This window comes from Pomacea canaliculata, linkage group LG7, assembly GCF_003073045.1.
Source record: "Pomacea canaliculata isolate SZHN2017 linkage group LG7, ASM307304v1, whole genome shotgun sequence".
Classification (NCBI taxonomy): domain Eukaryota; kingdom Metazoa; phylum Mollusca; class Gastropoda; order Architaenioglossa; family Ampullariidae; genus Pomacea; species Pomacea canaliculata.
The window spans coordinates 11,628,568-11,652,385 of NC_037596.1; the positions used below are offsets into that span (position 1 = coordinate 11,628,568).

The 23,818-nt window shown below is 35.8% G+C and overlaps 1 protein-coding gene across 10 annotated transcripts in view; it reads right to left on the reverse strand.

Annotated features, from left to right (window-relative positions):
* Positions 1–1,137: 1,137 nt before the first annotated feature.
* Positions 1,138–23,818, reverse strand: part of LOC112568076 — a 35,457-nt gene continuing 12,776 nt past the window's right edge. For 4 of the 10 annotated variants that reach the window (XM_025245109.1, XM_025245105.1, XM_025245104.1 and 1 more), the window contains 11 exons: positions 23,477–23,604; positions 22,574–22,939; positions 21,581–21,862; positions 20,852–21,145; positions 20,240–20,392; positions 19,908–19,920; positions 19,337–19,389; positions 18,820–18,894; positions 18,362–18,442; positions 17,691–17,755; positions 16,359–17,388 (listed from right to left, as the gene is read on the reverse strand). In XM_025245109.1, coding sequence (XP_025100894.1) covers positions 17,179–17,388; positions 17,691–17,755; positions 18,362–18,442; positions 18,820–18,894; positions 19,337–19,389; positions 19,908–19,920; positions 20,240–20,392; positions 20,852–21,145; positions 21,581–21,862; positions 22,574–22,939; positions 23,477–23,604 — 1,720 coding nt within the window. In that variant the 3' untranslated portion in view covers positions 16,359–17,178. Of the gene's footprint in view, positions 4,696–14,642; positions 14,824–16,358; positions 17,389–17,690; positions 17,756–18,361; positions 18,443–18,819; positions 18,895–19,336; positions 19,390–19,907; positions 19,921–20,239; positions 20,393–20,851; positions 21,146–21,580; positions 21,863–22,573; positions 22,940–23,476; positions 23,693–23,818 lie in introns of those variants that run through there. The other 6 variants (XM_025245108.1, XM_025245111.1, XM_025245110.1 and 3 more) reach the window with 6 other exon arrangements.

Sequence of the window (23,818 nt, forward strand, 5' to 3'; positions counted from 1 at the left end):
ATAAAAGGGATAAAAATTCATCCTCTTGACTATACTACGGCAGGGAAGTGAGATACTGACGCCCCTACTTAAGCCAGCTTGTGTAAGGGCGGTTATCATCTTTTTATCTAGGATACTTAAAGTTCTTCAAATGCTAGACAACTGCGAAAAGTATTTGCGTTATCAAGAAAACCTGTCACTTCAAACGCCATATATTGCATTAACCATTAGGGCATTCGCTCCCGTTTCCCAGGAAAATGATCGCTAGCCTGGAGTGAAGCATGTCTATTTGATAATGTGCATTCGTAAATTGATAATGGAGAAGCAAACTCTCTCAGTGCAGTGGTCCTGAAAGGAAGATGAGCAGACCTCCACCTCCACCTTGTAGAGAGAAGTGTATAATAATGAATTTTACATGTGCGCCCCCGGACAATCGAAACAGAGTAACTGCAAGCAAAGCACAAGTCCTAATACTGTTGCTGCTGTTTTCTATTTATTCATTAGTAATACCTAACGGTGGTGACGTTTATAAGAAGAGATGCTCGCTTACAGATATCTAGTCATCCATAAGCATCTCCATTGGAAACAGTCTCAGTCTTAAGGTCACACTCGCTTGCCATTTGCGTCTTTGACGTGGTGTAAAGGCCATCTAAACCTAATATTAACAAGGATTACCTTGTCGTTAGTACTAAACCAGGAAAGTAGAAGGCTTGATGTGCAAATTGAGACTAAATGCAGTATTTTTTTCCTTGTAGTCTTTTATCCAATGTGCAAGCCTTGATCTTGGGCTGATGACATAGTTTTGAGAATGTTATCTTCAAACAGGGTCTTACAGTACTTGGAATAGAATTCTGCTAATGGGTATTCCCAATTTCTTAATATCACCTTTTGCTATTAAACACACTTATCATAAATATTGTTTCATAATTTGTTTCATTAAATTTGCAAATTTATTAAAATTTATTCTGTTTCTAAATCCCTCATACAAGACCAAAAAAATCTTATCCGGCAGCCCGCACAAGCACAAACAAGTCATCGGAGGCAGATAAGTCAAGTTACAGGAGAACCACACGTTCGATACTCACACGTCAATCACGTAGTTAACTACGTCGCTCACGAGCCAGCTGTTCCCCGAACACAAGACTCAACTACATTGAATAATAATTAAAGCTTTATTTAACGTGAAAAAAACATACAGTCAAATGACTCGTCTAGGGGGAGTCCCAGTGCTATCCGTTCTAAGTGTACTTCCACTATCATAGTGCTGTTACCTCTCGTTATTATTACCATTTACTTTCACATGCATACGCGCATCAACTTAGCTCTCAGATGCTATAGCTGTTCTCTCAGATGCTATAGCTGTTCTCTCAGATGCTATAGCTGTTCTCATACTCTCCTGTGGGCTCTCAGATGCTGCAGCTATTCTCATACTCTCTAGTGGGCTCTCAGTTGTTACAGCTGTTCTGGTATTCTCTTATGGGTCCACCTTTTTTGTTAAGTGGGAACCTGTACTCCAGTTGACACATAAAGCTGATGATTTAAGCCTCGAATATTTGTCGGACTGCCCGTCGTCCTTCCTCCTTGATATGCCAACCAAGAAAGAGAAAAACTGCTCTCCCAGTGAGCACTGATAGCACCGGGACTTCCCCTAGACGAGTCATTTTACTGTATGTATGTTTTTTAATCATTTAGGAACATTATGGTAAAGAAGTGATTTTCAAAGATGAAATATACAGATATTCATGAACATTTCTGTTAGCGATAACCTATATTCTTCAAACTGTTACTCTTTTCTTATACTATGTTACTTTTAGGCTAGTAAAATCAGCAGCTGCAATATAAAGTCAACACATTTGAATAAAAGACTACCATGCCACATTTTGAATATCAATGAAGAAAAAATAATCACTACAGGCCACCAGGAAATAAGGAAATGTTTTCCTTCTCTGTTATTGTAACCCCTGTGGCAGTGTCATTGACCCACCAACTGAGAGGCCCATTTAAGTCACATGTCAGTGTAACTTCTTTTTTCTTTTTGTTACTCTAATAGAACATCATTCTCCACCTGTCATATCAAATGCTACTCAAGCATGTTCAATGTGTACTATTGCTATAAGGCCTGAGCCAACATTTTCCTTAAAGTCTTTTTAACAGAAATCTGAAGAATAGTTAATAGAATAAACATTATTTGTGTCAAACGGTATGGTGTGCTTGTGTAGCACAGCAAAACTAGCTTCCATCTGCTTGAAGAATGTAAACAGTATAAGTTTAGCTATACATACTTGTATTTATACTTTTTTATGTAGTAAATATACTGCAAACTATTATTGTAAAGAAAACATACATTACCATAAATGTAAATTATATGGTGTACTTGTTTTTAATGATCATGAACCAGAAATCCTCTTTCTAATTTAGTCATGTATTGAGAAATGAGTTAATAAAGTTTGTAAGCTATGTATAGATATAGCATTATTCTAATATTTCATCAGACACTTTGCATATATTTGTATTGTTTAACTGCTTATGACTTTTTTAAACACTAGTATAAAGTCAAGATTTCATTAAAAGGAATCAATTCTAAAGTGACAATTTTGGGTGAAGACTAAGTTATTTACTTTCTGAAAAAGCTTAATAGTCCATATTTTTAATTAGATATTGATTTCTAATTATTTATAAATAATGCAACATTCTGAAAAATATGTTAATCATAAAATCAAATAGGAGACATGGATAGAATATGAAGGATAAGCTATTAAACAGACAAGTAATAAAAGACAAAAACAAAGAAGACAAAAATAATCAGCAAACAGACGGATAGTGTCATATAGAGGAATATAAGCAAGCAGATTAGTCAATTGACTATAATCACAACTATTAATAACTATGTTGACTGATGTAAGAGTATTGCTTGTGAAATTGCTTGTGTAATATTAGACATTTAAACAAAAAGATACATATTTTATTTTTGTTGTTTTCAAACCCTCCTTTGTTATGTTACATGCTTATATATATTTTACGTGTACACACACATCTGTATATTCCTCTCTCGTCACAAATATGTAATATTTATACAATGAGGAGTCCTAAAAAGAATACATGGACTAATTATATATAACAACCACTGTAAGCTTATTACAGATAATTTAATTGTACAGTGCAAACTATCACAGCTACACAATAATATGTAAATACAGAGAGATATCTTCTAAATTTGGTACATAGTGAGCTTTGACCTAAACAAATAAATCATAGGCATACAATTTGCTTTTATACAGTGATTATAAGTGTATACAATAATGTGTGTCTCGATGTTTCTAATCCCACAAAAACATCTATAAATAATGTAAAGCAGCAAAAATAACAGAAAATTTGCAATAAAAAACAGAAAACTGAAAAGAGTATAGGTTGGGTGTCCAATTAGATAAAAGAATGCATTAAATTTAAATATCAGTTCACTATAACATTTCATGTTCTTTAATTTAATACTTTTGGGCTACTAAAAGATGCTGTTACCAGTCAGTTTTGTTTCAATTATTTCAGTGCAGATTCTTGTGAAATATTTTCTTTTACTTATACAAAATTTAGAAAATTTTATGAATACTTGATCATTTAATATTCACATATATATTTTTCACATTTTAAAAAACAAAAATACATTTTTTAAAATTTATGTACTGTATATGACAAAATGTTTAGTTTGTTTTTATTGCATAATGGTCAAAGGGAGATAATACTACTAATGGGTCACCAAGGCAGATGTAAAATGAAAAATGAATATGAAAATGGATAATCTTCATAGGATAAAAAAAATTTAGGTTTATAAGAATAAAATAAAATTTGACACATAAAATATATTGCATAATAATGTGTTCTAAATGAATGATGTTTAAATGGTACTTTTTACAAGAGATCTCACTGTTTTTCACTCCCACACATTTAAACAAATTTTAAAAAATAGCTGGAATTAACGAGTTTCAATTAGAAAACTAAGCAATACCACATTATTCCTGGGTCTGTTTTCATTTTCCAAGAATTGCATTGCTTACTTTATCAAAGTTAGCAGATAAAACCATTTTCAAAAAATGCATCACGCATGTTACAAATCAAGCGTGTTTAAGAAAAACTGTCCCATAAATTTATTGTGCTTCCTTATAATAGAAATACTAATGAGATATTTTTGTCTGCTATTTATGCTATATTTCCCCTGATTTTAACCATGCACTCATGCTGGTCATCCAGAATATGTGGTTACTTAACTAATGCTTGTAAACACAGTGTTCTTGAAATGGTAGGCTATCTACATTTATATATATATATGATTTTCAGACCCCCATTTAAAATTAGTGGGATGCATTCTGAACTTCAGCAATAATTACAGGAGTTTCATGAACCATTTAAAATAATGTGTACATCAAAAGAGTATTTAAGTTATTGTCTATGACCTTGCCTTAATTTACAGGTAAATGTTTAGGTATTTTATTCTACATAAAAGCAGTAAATAGGTGTTCTGCAAGAAAAATGAAATACCTTTTTTTTTTTTTTTTTTGTTCGTTCACCTGCAGGTGCAATTTTCCAATTCCGATTTCCACATATAGATGGCCATTCAGTCCTCTTTCTCCATTCGTGCGATGTTTTACACTCTTTTTCATCAAAGTAATCCCAGGGTAATTCCTCTGAATGAACCACACAAATTCCAAACCTGAAAAAAAAAATCTGCATAAAGAACACAAAATCCAAGTATGAATGGTCTGTTTAATAAAATGAAGAAAATCATTGTCAAACTCCTTTTCACAAATTGCAACGTGGCAATAAAGCAGGATAACTCTGATTTCAAGTGTAACGCTTGCCTCCCATCTTTCCTATACTTCACTTATTTTACGAACTAATATCCCATATACGCCCATGATTATATCGATGTGGCAATTTTACACGACATAGAGAAGATACAATAAGAAAACCCTCGGCAGTCAACAGTCCAATAAATGAGCTGTGATATGCCAGCAATTGTTTCAGCAACTATACCATGGAAATATATTTCAACATAATCAGATTAAAAGATTTCTAACCTGTAGAGTTCTTCCAGACTCCATACTTTGGCTGCCTAAAAGGGCTACGGCTTTCGCCTTTATATTTGTATTACTAGTGTTGTTTTCACTTTGCTTCAATTATCGCATGAATTGTAAACTAAAGCAATTTTTGAAGAATATAGAACTGGAGAGGAACAGACTGGTGCTAAGTTAGTCTTTGTGCGTCCATGGTTTTGCTTACAGTACTGGCATAAATGGTTACATCTTTATATATATATTAATTGGTGGTCATGATTGTATAGTTTTAAAAAAGGGAGCTTCAGTATTTGTGGGAATTTAGTTGCTGTTGTTGAGAGTGCTTACAATGTGAGACAGCTTTGTACTATGAGGGGATGGGATCCCAGCCTGCAAGAACTCTTGGGTCCCTCATGGGACCTCTTCGGGAAGAAAGTTGGGTCCCTCTCGGGTTTTGGAAGCGGGACCCTAAGGGGACCTCGTAGGGAATTCCCACGGGTTGCCATGTTTTCCCACGAAAGACCCACCCACCTTCCCACGAAAAAACCATTGCATACCCACCGATCGCCCATGAGAAGTCGTGTTTTCCCATCAACTTCCCCACTCCCACTCCCCTCATGCTGCATTCCTCACCCTATCTCACTTTTACTTACACTGGTACACAGGCTTGCACACCATGAAGAAAACATTCAACAGCTTTTCAAAATCTTGTTTCCTCACAACACATAAATAGTAGGCAAGAGATATCATTAAACAATTTTATTAATTACAACAAAAAACATTTTTAACAGTTTACATTATTTAAAGCATTAAAGTTGTTTTTGAACATAAGCATTCATCCAATTATTTACATAAAAATTACAGTCAATAATTTTGTACCCCATGAAAGTTATTTTTGAAATAATTATTTATAACATAAAGTCAAACAATTTACATAAAAGATAGAAAAATATGACACCAAAAATCGATCCATGAGTGGTGGAATCCCTGTAGAAGAAAAGAAAAAAGTTACAATGTATTTACATATTTTGATTTTTGCTATGTAAGTAGAACTAACCTCTGACATAGATGAAAGCTGAACTCTTTATGCACTCAACACGGGTGGCCGATATTTCCCCGCTCACTTGTTACGCAGTATTCACATTGGGCTGATGCATTGTTGTAATTTTTTGTTAGGCCATTACAGCTCGTGGTTTAAAAGAAAAACTTAATAAATAAGATAGTTTGGGCCTTTATGAACACAATTATCTCCCTTACATGACGAAGGACGCACGTTTGAACGGAAGTCTCGCTGATATTCTACACTACCTGTCCTTTTCGATGGTACACATTGTGAACATCATGCATCTGAAACGTCGAATAACAAAAGAAAGAACATCCCAGAGGCTATTCCTGCTTCGGATGAAGGAGAATTTGACCACGAATGGTGTAAAAATGGTTTTCATCTTCTCCCGAATTTTTTGTTTGAAATGTGTAAAAAAAAAAAATTTTCCAAACTTCACATAATATACCTAATTTTGGTTGGATTATCATAAAAGAGAGTTCACAAGCAAGATTAAGGTAAAATTGTTCCACTTCTACACATTTTGATCTGTCATAATCAATTTAAATTGCTGTTCTATCTTGTTTAGTTATTTTTTAATAATTTTTTGAAAAAGGGTAAATTTATGCGTACAGGGGGGTTTGACCGCCTTTAGCCTTGTGTAAAGAAAGAGTTAAAGCTTTCATAAATCTACTAATTACTAGTGACATTACAAGAACTTGAACAAGAGTCGAATAAAAAGATTTTTAAACGGTAATGTCTTGATGGCCATTTGTGTGTATCAGAAGTTTTGGATAATATCTGAAAGTAACCAATTAATCTTTAGTACAAAAAGTAAAGTAAATAGGCCTACTGAATAAATCCACAAAGAATAAAACAATGCTCACATTAATAATTTTAACTTGACAAACTCATTTTGTAATTCCACTCACCATTAGATGGCATCACCCTTCGAATCATTCCTCAATCCATGTCTCTTGGACTGCGACTGTGCACAAATAGAAATTGTAAGCTAGACTTAAATGCTATTGTACACAATAATAAATTTGTAAATGTAGAGAAAATAATACTTAGATTCACTATTTTTTAAAATTGTTCGGAAACTTTGTCCTTTTAAGTTCATATTGATGTACACCTCAAAGAAATCAAAACCAAACAAAAACTACGCACCAATTAATATACTTCTCAGCTGAAGTGACTGGAAACTTTTTCCCCTTTGGTTCCACTGAGCCAACTCCGAAGAAAGCAGCCGTTTTAAAATTCTCCGTGCACGAGAGGTGCTGAACCTGTTAAAAAAAATCTTTAGTTGTTTCCACCATGTAAAATACTACAATACAAATGCAAAATAAATTAATTCACTGGATTGGGTAAGTTTAAGATATAATGCTGAACCCTACTCCACTGATGAGGGATCAATGGTTGCATGATGAATATAGCTACAAACCAGACCCAGTCTCTTAAATAAACCCTAGTGGGACTTCAGAGAAAATAATGGCATTATGTGACTCAAATCACCAAGTTAATAAAGAGTTTAATCAAAGCTGTTCTTTATGAAAGTAGAACAATTTTAGTGGTCATAGTTAATAGACACACACAGACTGCTCATTTTGACACCATGAAAAGCAAGTGACAGAATTATTTTATAAATAAAATCTATGCATATAAAATACTACATTATTTTGTACTTCATAAAATGTGTATTATTTGTTAATACAAATATTACACTGACCACACATTCTTGTCAGGAGAGTTAACCTGTAAGCCGATGCTATGCCTGCCTGTTTGTTAAATGGTTTATCAAGACTGTAAAGCATAACATACATATTAACTGATATATTAGCTAAAGCTAAAGGTAACATTTAAAAAAGGTGTCTAGTACTAACACATTATACTTAAATGACATACCACTTTTGTTCTAATTCCTTTCTTCATCAGCTCCTCTTTCCCCATATTTTGTAGAAGCAGGGTGACCTGATTCAGTTTGTGAACTACATTCTGTAGTGCTTTGCTCTGCTCATCAACTTTGCCGAGAACTCTGTTCAATAATGTATCTGAAATCAAAATATTTTTAGTCTTTAAAGTAATGACAAAACTAAACTATAGATGTAAGTCTATTGACAATTTTTTTAATTAACAAAAATGTTTAGATGGATATAATAAGGATGTGCATGTAGACCATTAAAAACACAAAACCTGTGCTTGTATAGTGATCCTCATGAAATCATAGAGGGAGACAAAATAAACTTACTGGTAAAATTCACTGAGCCAGACCTACAGTCAGTGTGATCTGCAATTAAAGATTGTTATAATTAGTTCTTTTTGTAAATCATGTAAAATAAAATGAAAAAATGGCATGCAGCATTTTAAGAGAATAGAAAATATGTGATCAGATAAGTGATTGTTAGAAAAATGACAGACTTTGACAAAGTTCATTGCATAGCTTTGGATTTCATACATTTTGTTTTAATTTTAAAGTACAAAAATAAAATTCTTTCTTTTGCTTTGCATTAATTTTCCAAAATTTTAGTTGTTCAGAAAGCAATGTGATTGTCTTGTTGCTTTCCCCTAGAATGCATCAAGACGGAGACAAACGTTTGGTAATCGACGCACCGCTGTTATTGAGAAAGCAGACGACGAATTTCAAGCATGACTCAATGAGTTCATGTCATAGATTTCAACTTCGAAGTTAATCATCAATAATACGAGAGATTGTGTGTGGAGTGTGCTTTACCTCTTGACTAGTTGATTTGAACCCATCATGCACTGTCCTCTTGCTTCCGCCAATCGTATTCGCGCTCAACATTTCATTTCTGTAATTATTAAATACGTGCAATTAGTAGGCAAGAGATACGATTAAACAATTTGATTATTAAAACAAGAAGGATATGGTTAAACCATTTAAATTATTTACAGCACATATAGAAGACAGCGTCATGTAAAAGCGAGTTGCCAGTGGATGTATGTGTGAGACCTGCCGGGTACAACACGTGAAGCATTTCACAAAAAGCACTACAATACTTATATATGATCATAAATTATTCATGACTATCCACTGTTATAAAGTATAGTTGTTTTAATGGCATCTTTCACTTAACTTTATTAAGACTTACTTCAGAAATCGGCGGTGTTTCACTTGAAGATGGACGTACAGTTCAAAATGTCCGCGCGCAAAGAACCGGCCGGTGTGACCGGGTACGTTGTACCTTTGACCCCGTAGCTACACGCGGCGAAGGGGAAGAGAGGGGGTTAGGGTTAGCGGCTGGAGGGATGCGACACGATCACGTGGCTACCAAATCGAGAGCGGCTGAAGAAAAAAAGCGCGATGGACGCGTCAATTTAGGATCGAATTACACGCTTCCCATCCCAAAGTCTCACTTCCCTATCGGGGCCGTTCAAATGCCCAAAGCCTTTGCAGGCTGGGATGTAGGCTACAAACAGGAAAAGGATTAAGGGATGGGAGTTTAAAGATATACTGTACCCTTTATAAACAGTCATGCGGGATAGAGAAATACAATGACCAATTTTTATTAATCCTAGTGGGCAATTATACTTGGGAAGTGTGCTCAAATACAAAAATAAACAAAACAAGTACTAGTTACAAAAGAAAGAGGAGGACAAGATATGGATAAGGTTGTGAATCATGGAAAACTTAGAAAAAGCATGCAGTCTTGCATCCACAGCATTCTTAAGTCAGACCTGCATCATCTGTCATACACACAACTGACAATGCATCATTGGTTGAGCATATGGACTGCTTATCGAGGTAACAATTAAATGATTTCACGTTCCTGTTACTTCTGCATACAGGCAAAGGGTACCGCTTTTCTGAACTTAATAAAAGAAATCATCATCCATTACCATCATTATTTCTAAGGTACATCACCTAATGATGAAGGTGGGCACATACAGTCATATGAGTAACATTTAACCAGCAAAGAAGAGAAAGCACAAATAAAGTGGCAGTAATACAAATTATCGCAAAAAATATCGCAAAACATATCTGTTACTCTCTTCAGCATCGACAACTCCTTTAACCTTATTTTCGCCGGTTACAAATAGAGAAAGGTTACTTCCCATTCTATGGGCACTACACCTCTACATGAAGTTGTATTAGATGAGATGGTTTCATGCATCTAGATACCCAAAAGGTCACTACAACAACTTTACCTCGCATGGACGCAAACACCCACATTAACAACCAGCAATATTGAGAGATTTCTAGAGAGAGGTTTGTATACATATTCAGAATGAGAAATAGTTATACTTATTTCTACTGATTTTAATTTCCTTTATTTTTTTTGTCATCTGTAATCTTCTATTGGAGGTAATAATAAAGTAAATACTACAGTATTTTGTGTTCTTGCAAAGTTTGTTTTGGATGCTAATTAAAGCTTTAGTTCGGAATATTTTGTTAGCTATTGTGACCTGGCATATTACGTATTGGGCTGGAAATATAATTATTAGTAAATAACACTGGTGTTTTGGAGTGAATAATAAGTACATGCCTTTTAATTTATTATATATAATTTGCATGATTCCTTCGCTTTGTGCTTTAAACAGGCACCAGTTCTTGCACTGTAAATACAACATGTATTTATTGTTTAAACATTTACTGTTTAAAAGTTGACGTCGTCGACCTTCTCGCTCACAACTTAGGTCTGAATTCTTACATTGCAGACCAACAGCCCACATTGTTCTCCGACACTGTCACATCTTTGTGGCAACCCTGGCTTGTACACCGGATGTGGATTTAATCATTGCAGGCGGCTGAGCCCCAGATAAACGTTGACTCTTTGCTCCTCTGTTAATACGAAAGCTCCGGTTCGCTGGCACTTATAATAGTTCAAAGTGCAAATAAATAGTTTACAGGAGCTAGAGAAGAGTGACCAGAACAATAATCAATATTTAAAGTAAATTATTAAACAAAAATGTAGTATTGCGCTTTGAGAAAGATGACGATGCTTATTAAAGTTTGCATTTTTAAAACTTTTCTCATTACCAGGAAGTACATGAAATTATTTAGCCTTTGTTGGCTTTGCTAACCGATCCCTACGCCATATTCTGGGAAGAAGATGGCCTGAAAAGATCTCCTACAGCAGCCTGTGGAAAAGAACCAAGCAGAATGTCACTAGCCAAGACATCAAAACTCGCAAATGGGGGTGGATAGGACACACCCTGTACAAACCAGCTGACACCATTGCCAGGCAGGCACTTGACTAGAACCCACAGGGAGGAGGAGAGTTGGGAGACCAAAGCATACTTGGAAAAGAAAAGTAGTTTGCTTCCCTGTATTAGTAAGGGTTCATAGTAATTGGTACACGCACATCTCATCGCCACAGATATGCAGAACAGAGCTCACTCTGATTATATTCTTGCAGATAGGGTGTTACTAGGTATCCTTCAGTCATCTCTCAGTCATTTGTCTCACCTTCAAGATACACAAGTTCATGTTAGTTATGCACCCGCCAGTTCTTATCCTTGCACCAGACTACCATTTAGAGACACAGTAAGGGACTTACAACCAGACAATGAATGCCTCTAAATAAAAATAACCCGAGAGATCGTTTTCTAAGAAATGTTTTTACAAAGGAACCCAAGAATAAATCTACATCGTAGAAACAATATTTTCTATATTTTGGGGTAAACATGCCGTCACAGAAACAGCTAACCACCGACTTTCTAAGTTCTCATAGAGGACAAAAATCTTAGCTCTCTCAACAAAGTTTGAATATGACTAATGGGACTGGCACTAGGATTATAAACGACTTTCTTCCTGCTGTTTGGGTTGCTTGGTGTTCTTGGAACAGATACGGAATTAAATTAATATGCATATTAGCCATCATACTTTGCGCGCGCTTTCAGGCTTTCTTGCAACTTTGTGCATCAGACACCAAGCACGTGATAAGTGAAGAGGGGGAAGTAGAGATGGGATTTTGTGCTTCGGGTTAGGGAAGTACGCTATCTCAGTGTTGCAGCCGCCAGATACGATGGAAGAAGAGGAAGGAGAGCTTTCGATTTATCTACAGAGAGCATAACGATTATAAATCGTTCTCATCAGGGCTAATTCATGTATGCTCACTAATACCTTACTGTCATACAAATGTGGCTTTAATTTTACAAATCTTGATTTAGTTACAAGAAGGATTTATTAAAATATTGCAGGGCATTAATACTTCAAAATGTCAACTTGAGCAGAAATAATTCGAACAAAAACACACATCCCTTTTAGTACATATTTTTTTTAATAGTTTGGTCACCCTTCCCACCGCACAACATCAGTTCCTCTATTTTCATCATGTACTTTCCAAAGGTACCTCACCTTTCACAATCTTGTTTAACCATGAATCCGTGTGTGACACTGAGATTTTAATTAAAAAATAGAAGTTTTAGCAATTCCACGTTTATTGTCATAAATAATAAAATGCAAAGGCGGGTACGAGGGTAAAGAACGCTGTGATAAGAAAGTAAACTGAATTTTTTTCGTATGCGATTTCACTCAGCAAGCTTATGAATTTTAGAGGTTGATGAGCAGAGGTGAATTTTTTTCCGCAAAAGGGAACATTTAGGTTAAGGGGATCAGTGGCTTAAACAATGATATCTCATATGTTAGGACAGGGGAAGTGATACTGAACACATACGAGTACATGACGGAACAGATAAGCATGTTGCTCGTCGGCCTAAGTTAAAATATTCTGGAGATTTATTTTGACCCTCACCCCAAGCTAGGGTGGACTGCCTCTTATTATCATTATTAATGTATCTTTTGTTTTTTTGGATTTTACACCTTTCAAAAGTGTTACCACGGTGTAAAAAAATTACAGCTTGACCAATCAGAGCAGGCTCAGTTTTAGTTTGATAATTTTGTACGGCCCTCGCAATATGTTATTAATATCAAAATGTCTACATGTTTCCCTAATGCGTGACATAAGTGTTTAACTTTGACCGTTGATCTGTGAACTTCTGCAAACTGAAGTGTAAACGGATACATAAGAACATAAGAACGCCGGAAAAAGACTTTATTGAATACGTAGTACAACATTACTTTGTATTAAAAACAGAACCATATTTGTTAATGATTTTGTTGAGGAAAATTTAGAAATGAATAAGCAGACAGACTCATTAGTGTCTGGCAAAGTCCACACCACTTACAAGTAACTTTAAAACTCCATTTTGTAACAAACACTTGCTTTATTCAGACCCAACACTCTTTAAACCCATTTTACAGAAATTGCAACAGGTTTCACGCAAAAGTAGAAATAACATGCCTTGTTCAAATTAAATGAGCATGTTATTTCCTTTGGTACGACTGTCCTCGATATAAAGTGCTTCACAGAATTATGAACCTACGTGAGTAATGTTGTCCTTCCTCCTTTACTTTCATATCACAGTAAGTAAAAGGCGTAAACCTATAAGCCAGGATGAAGTTAAAGTGTGGATGTGTGGTGCTAACAAAAGCGGCTAAGATCTTGACATTTATATAACGTTCTATTAACTTTCTGTTATGTACATTTAAGAGTTTCGTCTGAAATTATGCTCTTTCCCCATATTAAACACAAGCAAAGTTAACATATTTACAGTAATTTCAACAGTGATCAGGCATATACAATTAATCCACCATAAAATCAGGGATAGCAATAATTTACATAAGTAAAGATAAGCCGCAGACGATTACTAACAGTTTGATAGTACAGTATGTACAAAGACAGCAGTGGTAATACTGGTCTTATTGATATCCTCTAGTCCTATCTCCGATCCTTCCTTTAAGCCCAAACAAGCTGAAGAATTAATTAAGATAATGGACTTTACCTCACTGAACCGTTGTACTGACAAATAGTTTGGAAGGTTTCTTTATTTAGCAGCAGGGAAAGGAAAGCCAAATTTTCTAATTCATCCTTGTGGGGAGAGGTTAAAGATGAGTCAATACCGTTTCCTTTCTTTTCAATAATGTCTGCTGTTCCAAATTTTGCAGCACACTCATCCTCTAATGGTTTTCACACCACTCAAGTTGAAGGGAAGAGGAATTTATCATCGTACTTAATTTTTGACATAAGTGTGGTGTCGCGTTCCACCCCCCAGCCTCGCCAGAAGCACGCGCACAGCCGCTCACACAGCCGGCCAGACACGCACAGACACTCGGCCGGAGACAGTCTACGACTACCTCTCGAAACCCGTGCACGGCACAAACCACGACAAAGACGGGAAAAACGATACAAGCACGCTGTTTACTGACAAGTATAAACACGCATACACATACACCCACACACACACACAGAAAAAACAGATCAAAAAATACCCCACGAGCACCCGTCAAATAATACAAAAACAACAGGGACTAACCTCCCCGCCAAGAGGTTACAAATAAACACAAATACAGCAGAAAAAATACAAAGAGCACTGCGACACAGCACAGTCAAAGTCTGCTCAAGTGTTCAAAGAATCAGCGGAAACACCAGTCTTCTTCTACTCAGCTGGCCCCCTCCCTCCTCGCGTCAGGTACGAGAGGTGGGTAGGCCGTGGTCCGTGAACCCCTGCTCACCGGTCCTAACCCTGGCTGCTCCACCTAAAGCTGGCACACACCCGCGCAGCGAGGTCACGTGTTCACACGCCGATGAGATGACGTGGGTACAGGGTGGCTGGTTGACACAATGGCGGATGAGACGTCAACGACGAAGAACACATAGAGTATGTCGAATACGAGGAAGATGCGAAATACGAAGACGTTGCAAAATATGACGAACATGTAGAACAGATAAAAGCCTGTAGAAAAAAAAAAAAAAAAAAAAAAAAAAAAAAAAAAAAAAAAAAACAGTTCCTCCAATAAACAGGCAGCTCTTCCACAACTGCACAGTTTCTAAACACATATTCTAGCACACGTATAAGCATGTGACCGTTACAGCGCCGGTCCTAAAGCATACAAATCCATTTAATAAAACACGGGTGCGCGCCACATGCGCTGCGACCCGGCCAATACAAAAGCCATTCTAACCAGACACAAGTCTTACACTCCAAAAAAAAAATAAAAAACAATCGTGAACATAGTCATTAACATATAAAGATATAACATATAAAGATCAACCCATTCACACTCCAATCCCCAACTAAGGGCCCCATAGACTGGAAACGTGTAGAACTCAAAGAAAATAGACTCTACTAACCCAAATCGGCTTGTGATGGTACCCGACGGTCAGCCCTCCACAACGGGAATGGTAGAAACTCTCCCGTGGAAATCCGCGGACACTTTCCAAGGGAAACTCAAACGACCTGGGTAACACGGCGCAGCCCACACTGCCCAAATGGCCTGGCCTCCCGCCGTCCTTTCAGGCACAACACGCTCCTCTCTCCATCGAGCCCAGGTCAGAACTGCCACGAGGGACGCTGCTCTCTGGGGTTCACTTCCTGTCGCCCAGGGGCTGTGACCAATCGTCAGCGCCCACGACACCCAGCCCATGCCAAGGCGCGTGAACGCTTTTCACGCCAAAACCTTGGACAGGGAAGGGAGGGGCCCGACCAGTGCACCCCCAGAGCTCCCACCGGCAGCACACAGCACTCAAGCCGACGTCACGTGACGTAGCCAGAGCGTGACGTAAGACACGGCTACGGTCAGAGGGTGAAGGCCTTGACCTTTCCCCTGCACACCGTACAAAAAACAGCCGTCAACCCTCGTCTGCTGTGAGCTGCCTTACTGAACAGGAGCGTCCCCAGGCGCTGACAGAAAGGCCCAAATCGTGACACGCGACACATCCCCCCCCTAAAGACAAAGCAACGCGGAGTTTAAAACCCATCGCGTGTCAAGATTACAGAAGAGCAACAGTCAAAACAGTCAAAAATTACAGTCAAAACACCATACTAAACCCCAAAACACGGGAACGACTGCGTAGGCTAAGGCACAACCCTAAAGAAACTCGACAAGAGAAATATAAACATCGCTAACCTACATAACTGACATCTTCATCCTTCTACTGTTGAAGGCAACCGGCCGCCTAAAAGGTATCAGGCGGGGAGAGAGACCTGCTTAAGAAGTCAGCCTCTACATTATCCTCTCCCGCGATGGCTTTTATCCTCATGGGATACGCCAGGAGCTGCATCGCCCATCTAGCTAGCCCAGCACTACGTCAAAACTCAGAATTCCCCCTTGAAAAGAAGAAAAAGTCGAAGCCGAGTGCATAACGAGAACCAATCTGAATGCACGACGGCGAGGCCTCTACAGTCTCACAATACACCAATCACCTACGCGACATCTAAAGAGAAACTGTCCGCAGAACCTAGCGAAACGGTGACAGAGAATTGAAAAAAAACTGTTAAACATTACGCCTACTTTCTAAGAAATCACGATTGTTTTTCCTTGGAATCCCTTCAATTATCTTATTTAACACTATTTGTATATTGCAATCGATGCATAATTGACTAATCTGAAAAAGTAATATTAGGATTCCATAACGCCAAATAGGTCTTTAAGAATTGTTTGTGTAGTTTGAGGTTTACTCCGTAGTCACTAATATCTACAATATTATACAATCTCTTTAATATGAAGACTGATTTTATACAGCTAGCTTTCCTTGAGAAACACAAGTGATCTAAGTATAACCATAGAGGCAGTAGAATGTTTTCTGAGAGAAAATTCACGAAAAAATAAAGCCAGAAATTAATCTGCTTATAAAGAAGCTAAAATTAAACAATTTTCTTCATAATCATAAGAATAAATGTCCACATATGTATAAAAAGCACACATTTTACAATATACTACAACAATTCATGGCGCACACATGTGAGAACTTCTGAACAAAGGCACAAGGATACTTCAACCCCAAAATAGACAAGCTCCATACCTAGGGCTATTTAGTCCTAAAAGGAAGGACAATTTTATGTGACAGAGACTAAACGAGAAGGATCTGTTAAAGAGAGTTGTTTATAAGTTAAAGACAAATGATTTAGTTAACAAGGGATCGTATATTTTTCTACATAGTTACTCAAACTCTTTAAGCACTGTGAAAGTACTTTTTTGTACATTAAATCCATTTTTTAAGTTTGCGTTAACACTTAACACTGCCGTATAGAAGCTTTAACATTTTCTAAACCTGTTGGATCAATGTAGTTAACTTACTGTTTCCAAATTCAGTTTCGATAATCTCTTTTGCCCTTTTTATCTATCTTCTGTCTGTAATTACGTGGTGGGGGGACCATGGCGGTGAAGTTGATGGCGGCGTACTCTGTTTCTGACACAGACTCATTGGCGACGTTATTAAACGTTGTTTTGTTCGAGAAGTCGAGGTCTCCATATACTAATCCATCTGAATTCTTCACCCCAGAAGTGGGCTCTGCCACCTGTAACAATAAAATAAATCAACTTTGTATTTGCTTAGTTTGCTGTTTGGCAGAACATGACTATAGAACCAGGCTGAAAGAAAGAAAGGTGTAGAAGGTGACGAATTAAAGTGAAGCATTTACGACACAAAAAAAATAGATAATTATCTGTTACATATATATATAAGCCGTCGTTATTAAGGCGGAATAACATACTAATGTACGTCTAAAAGTAAGTCTTTGCAGAAATTCAAGCTGGGATGAACTAAGTTCTGCTAAAGACCTCTCTAGTTCATTGGACGTGAATTAGGCGCAAGGATTACCATTATTTCTTCTGAGGAGGAGACATCAGCATCGTCAGCATCGTCAGCATCACAAGCGACATCATCTACGAAAGAATCCAAATCAGCTTTTAGAGCACACCTCCCCCTCGTAACCGAATGCAAAAGTAGAAATTAGGTTTAACATGCAAAAGCTTGTTCAGTCATAAATGGGGTTAACTGAGAACTTAAGACATCTTTATTTAGATGTTGTCCTCTAAACATATTTCCTGTTTATTTCAAAAATAATATTGACTAAAAATGAATAAAACGGAAATACAAATTTAATATTTTTGTTTATATAATTAGCAATAAGCAGTGGTGTGACTAGGACTAATATAATAATCTCCCTGTGCCATTATTATATTTGCTATGATCGAAATCAGTGTGACTTTTATGGTCAGATGAATCACACTCTTTGATGACTGTATCAAGTGATGTAGTTATTTCCTTAAATCCACTTGAATTTGTGTCTAATTCAAGAGAGAGAGAGAGACTGTGTGAGAGTGGGAGAAGGAGATAGAAAGAATGTATACATAAGGGAAAATACAACGAATAAATAAATAACTAAAATAATTAAATATGCTCTGATAAAAATTGGACAGAAATAATCATAACTGAAAATAGAATGTAAAATTATGCTAGATGATAACTTTATCAAAGTTTTTTTATACCTAGCTTTTCTTGACGTTTTTTCGCTCGAACTTCGGTCGCAGAAGTATAAGTTTCTTCAACTGGTCCTGAAGAAGATTCACCTGGAGCACAAAATCTGTTATTGGTCTTATTTTTCACGTGTAAAAGAAATTGATAAAACTCGTTGGTGCTTGTTTGTGTGTTATTTCTTTCTCCTGTTTATCTTTTGTTTCGATTTTTTAGACTGATTTTCTGTTTATTTTTTATGATTCCTTTTCTTAGTTCGCTGTTATTAAAGGGAATGCGATCTGATGTGTAATATCTAAAGAACAAATAAATGGATTTTTAGACTGCTTAATTGCTAGATTTGTTTACTTAATAACTAGTAGAGTTAGCATTATCCTTATTTTTATTTTTTTTTTAATTATTTTTCCTTGATCATGGTATTTATATTCTCCAACCACTATTTATTATATGAAACTATTTAACGACAACTTACCTTTACTTCGCCCTTTCTTTTGGTTACGAACAGATGAGGCTGACACGTACGTGTGATTATGTAGATGACTGTCAGCTATTTAAAAAATAATAACCACGGCAGGACACAATTTTAACAAGAATTTTATTCCGTTAATTTACGTGCTAGAAATGCGAGTAAGATCTGACGCAGGAAATCGGTCACATGGTTTGTACTGACACCTTGTTCAGAGTAGAAAGTACTTCTAAAGTTCACTAAAAAGAAGCAAGTATTAGCTAGTATTGGTAGTAATACCGGCGATCATGTTATATCATGATGCAAAATCTTAAGCAGGGGCTCGAGCTCACGAGTCTTCAACGCCCAAAGAATACTGACGGTTTTCAGAACTTGGTTAAAATGGATTTTTAAACTAATTTCCTGCAACAGCAATTTTTAAAAAAACCCAAAGAAATCGATGCAAAAAATACAATAAATATCAAACAAACGAACAAAACTTAACAAAGTGACCAAACACGTTCTTGATTTTGAAATCACTTACTTGAAATGTCTTCTGTAAAGCTGCCTCTTAAATCAGAACTTTTTTCTTCAAGGCTAGAATTTCACACAAAATAAAACATTATTTTCTCGTAACCCAAGGAAACAAAAAGAAATAAGTAGAATACTCTTTCGGTTTCTTCAATCAGCTTCTGACACGAAACAATTTTATTTTTGTTAAGAAGCTTCTTTCTTTTCATATTAAAATACAAAAATTAAATTTATGTTGTGAGAAAGTTAAAATCCTAAAACTCAATGTCATTTATTAAGGAGCATACTACAAACTCGATTGAATGCAACATCCTTAAAGCTGACGAGTGTATTTCATTTTAACTAAGTTACTTATGTTTATGTCATTTACTTGGTGATACAGCAAACAACTCTTACCAACTTTATCTAAATGAATCAAAGTTGAATATAAAACTATATAATCATTATGTGCTTGAAAAATGTAATATATTATGTTAAGATAGGAGAGAAAGAGTTTATAAAATGTTGATTTGGTTTTATAGACAAAAATACGCAAAAAATATAAAAAAACTGATAGAACTAATGTCACATAAAACTACACATACCTTGTTGTATTGCCTGAAAAAAGACAGAAATGACAAAATTTACTTCCTATGTGTACACTTTCACTATACACAAATATATAAATGAGTGAAAGTGTTTCTTATTTTTCAAAGTTTCTATTTCTCTTCATGCATGTATTACATCATAGATAGAAATATTTATAATGTGTAATCCATTTAGTACTTTTACAAGTAAACATTACCTTTTACAATGCCACTAAGGCCTGTAGAACCAAAGAAAATCCAGTTTGCAAGAGTTTACTTTTTCACATAACACAACAAAGGTACAAAATCAAATTTATTAAAATGTTTATACTTTAATTTTAAGATCTTACCATTATTTTCCTTTCTCTTTTTCCTTACCACAAGAGCAGCAACAATGACTAAAGCGATGATAATAACAATCAGCAGAACGGAGAAGGTAAAAATTAATGGACCCATCTTGCCATTCTTGTCTGTAAACAACGGGTCTTTTTCTGTGCCATCTTCTGTAAACAGATGAAGATCTTTTCGAGGAAAACAATTTCATGTAATAAAGACCCCCTTTTTAAAGGAAAATAACACATTCTGTAGTAAGTCTTTCATTGGAGCGTAGCAGAGCTAATGCAAATGTCCAACCTTTTAGGGCAGTTAATTATATGTAAAAGCTAAAAAAAACGCAGTACGCCATTTTTTATATTCTGTTCTGTATGCTTTCTATACTTGTTATAGTCTCTACTTATGTCGCTCCTTTAGTAGGCAAATATTTATCTCTAAGGATATTGTATTTTTTACAGTATTTGGACTGCCTCCTTACATATTTAGAGCAATATAGCAGGCTGTAAACTAAGTAAGAATATATATCAGGTTTCCATGCTCGAGTTTTAGTTTCTATTCATCGGCCACAGAGTCTGTCTCTTGTTTACATTCACATTTGTAAATAAATAACAGTTGTTTAATATACTCACCTATATTTTTATTAAGGATTATTGTTATGTTGGCAGAGCCTCCTTCATTTTGATAGGTTAGTATCCACTCTTTGATGCTGCGGTTCTCGTTGGCAAAGGGAAAGCTTAGGTCAAGATCAGGTGGCTCACCTCTTATGTTGCAAGTCACCTGTCTTTGAGTGTTGTGGAGTAAAGACAATGGTGTCAAGACACATTTACCTGTGGCTGATGAGTAAGACTTTACGTTTAGTGTTATAGTTTGTTCATCCGAAGAACTGTCAATTTTCACAGTGCTGTTAACAAACTGAGGAGGACCTGTTACAATCAAAAAGTACAAGAATAACCTGTTGATGTAAATTGTTCCCCTTACATTTTATGCTTACACTTTAAACTATCCGTTTTTGAATGAAAAAATAAAACCAAACACTAGCAGCACGTGCTGACTAAAGAATCAAAAACTACATGAGTGTATATTTCTTAATGTGAATTTTACAGGAATGTTGTGGGATAAAAAGAGTTTAACGTGATTTCTAGACGACCCTCTAGATTAAATATTATCATATTTGTATCCAAGGAGAAAAAAAAGCGTGGATGATGAGCTTGTCAGTTATTAGATACTTTTAAGTATTTTACGTATTAGAAAATGTACACGATTGTCTGAAAACCGAACGCACAAACATTAAAATATATCTTGAGTCACACACGATTGAAAAAAACCACATAAATAATATTGAAATTAGTAATACTCACACTTGACAAGAAAAGACACAGATCGATTTTGTTTTGACCTCTTTCCTTCACAACTGATTATTGGCCAGTCATCCTCACAATGTACAGTAAGTGACTGGTCGATGTATTCTTCTGTATAAGAAGTTGCCATTTTAACCCTCTTTTGGTCCAGCAAGTGAAAACGTGATGTAGGATTCCCTTTTTCGAACGAGCAGAAAACGTTGACCTTCTGTCCATCATTCAACAGGTAAGTACCACTTGCCTCATGTCCATCTACAGTCAGACTTTCGACGCTGGGTGGATCTGATTGCACGCACATAAACACACGCGAACGTAATCTTTTATCTTCTTTAAAAACTTACTACACATGCTATAAGTCGGCGAAAGAAGATACTTTTAAATAACTACTGGATGTTACAAATTCAAATGGACGTCTGGCAAAGAAGGTACTATGCTTGAATAAACTAGTAGGTGTTATTTTCAATATTAGAGGGAGAAAGATGCATCGGTAAGTTGGGCAGCTTATTTAACTAGTACTGTTGTGGTAATAAAGAAATTTTGTTTTAAAAATGATTTATGTCTAGAGAATTAAGAATTTTTCACTATTACACTTCAACGTTTTCTTATGGAAGAAAAATGTACTCAATGAAAATATAGCAGGAAAAAATAATCCGAACACATGAAAGTGTACTTCGGTAACATTATATGACTTAAACGTCTTAGCATCTATGCTCAGCTCTTTCTTTTTCTCTCCTCTCTCGTGGTCTTTAGTGCTTTTGGATTATTATCTTAGTTTATAGCATCACAGCTGCTAATTAGGTAAACAAACATAATACAATTTTATGTACGTTTTTTCAGTAGTTTTGCTTGGTCAGATGCTTTTAGACCTATGTTTTCCCTTTAATGGAAATATATGCTTGTAATGTCATTATTTTTTAAAGTACACTTCTTAAGAAAAAGGATTAATACTGTCTGTTTTGTTTACAAATATAGTTTGTACAATAATAAACTTACAGGAAACGTTAAGTTTTAGTATTTTTTTCAATGTATAGAATTTCCTTGAATCTTTATTTTGCCACGTCCATGTCCATTCAATTTCCACATGTGATCGGTTTACTTTCTTGTAGAAGACTGCAGGACCCGCCTGGCTGAGGCAGCCAACAGATCTCGGTAAGACGGCAGCACACTGGCCATTTCGCTGAGCAATTTGTCCTTCATGTTCTTGTGTATTCTTGTCTGTCTTGGTGTTTACCTCAATTCGATATTTTACATCAGACTGCTTACAGACTGATGTGTTAAGCCAAAACGTCAGATTAACATTACTGTTTTCGGAAACTTCAAAAGTGTCTCCGTTAAAGTTGTAAAATTCTAGAAATGTACCTGCAAAAAGGTTAGAAAAATTGTAAGCACAAAAAGTTTAAAAACACTTCCAATCTACATTATAATATGTTTAAAAAATCTACTTTAAGCTAAAATGTTTAGTGGATGTTGTCAAATATTTTCCACTGTTCGTGTTTATGCCGTTTCACTCTTTGTATAATAATTCACCAATACATACAACACAGACGTTAAGCTTTTTATACAGAAAGAAATTTATCCAGAAAGACATGCATTACGAAACCTATGTATATAGATTGTGGTAATGTTTGAGATGTTTGTTTTGTTTTGGCCTATTCTTTACAAATTTGTGTAAGATTAACATACTTTTTTCTGATGGTGTTAATTTTAAAGTGATTTTTGACCAGACTGAGCACAGTTGTCTTTAAAATTCCAAACTTTACACGAGTTTTATAAGAAGTAATGTGAGGTATTTTCAAAACAAGAACATGCCAGCACAAAACTGAAAATCTAAGAATTGCTTTTGTCTTTATTTCATTTTTGTATTCGAGTTTTAAAATGTAGGTTTACACTACTTACAATTCTGTGATAATGCAGTCTCGTGTAACATGAGCAATACATAGATGTATTTCACTAGCAAACTATCTTCCATCTTGGTGGCTGCACACTCCAGTGGTTTTTCCTCGACTGGCTCAACGCTAGATGGACTTGAACAAGATTACAATTCAACGCTAGTTGATGAATACCAGTGTGACTTCTTCTTCTTCCTTGTTCACTTTCACCCATGTGGCTTTTCTACACAGGCACATGATTGACACTCATATACGGGAAGTGGAAGTGCATCAAGAAAATCGCTTTTAATTGCTTAATTGAGTAATGAAGCAGTCACGTCCCATACAGAGACAGCACTTGTGTCAGTAA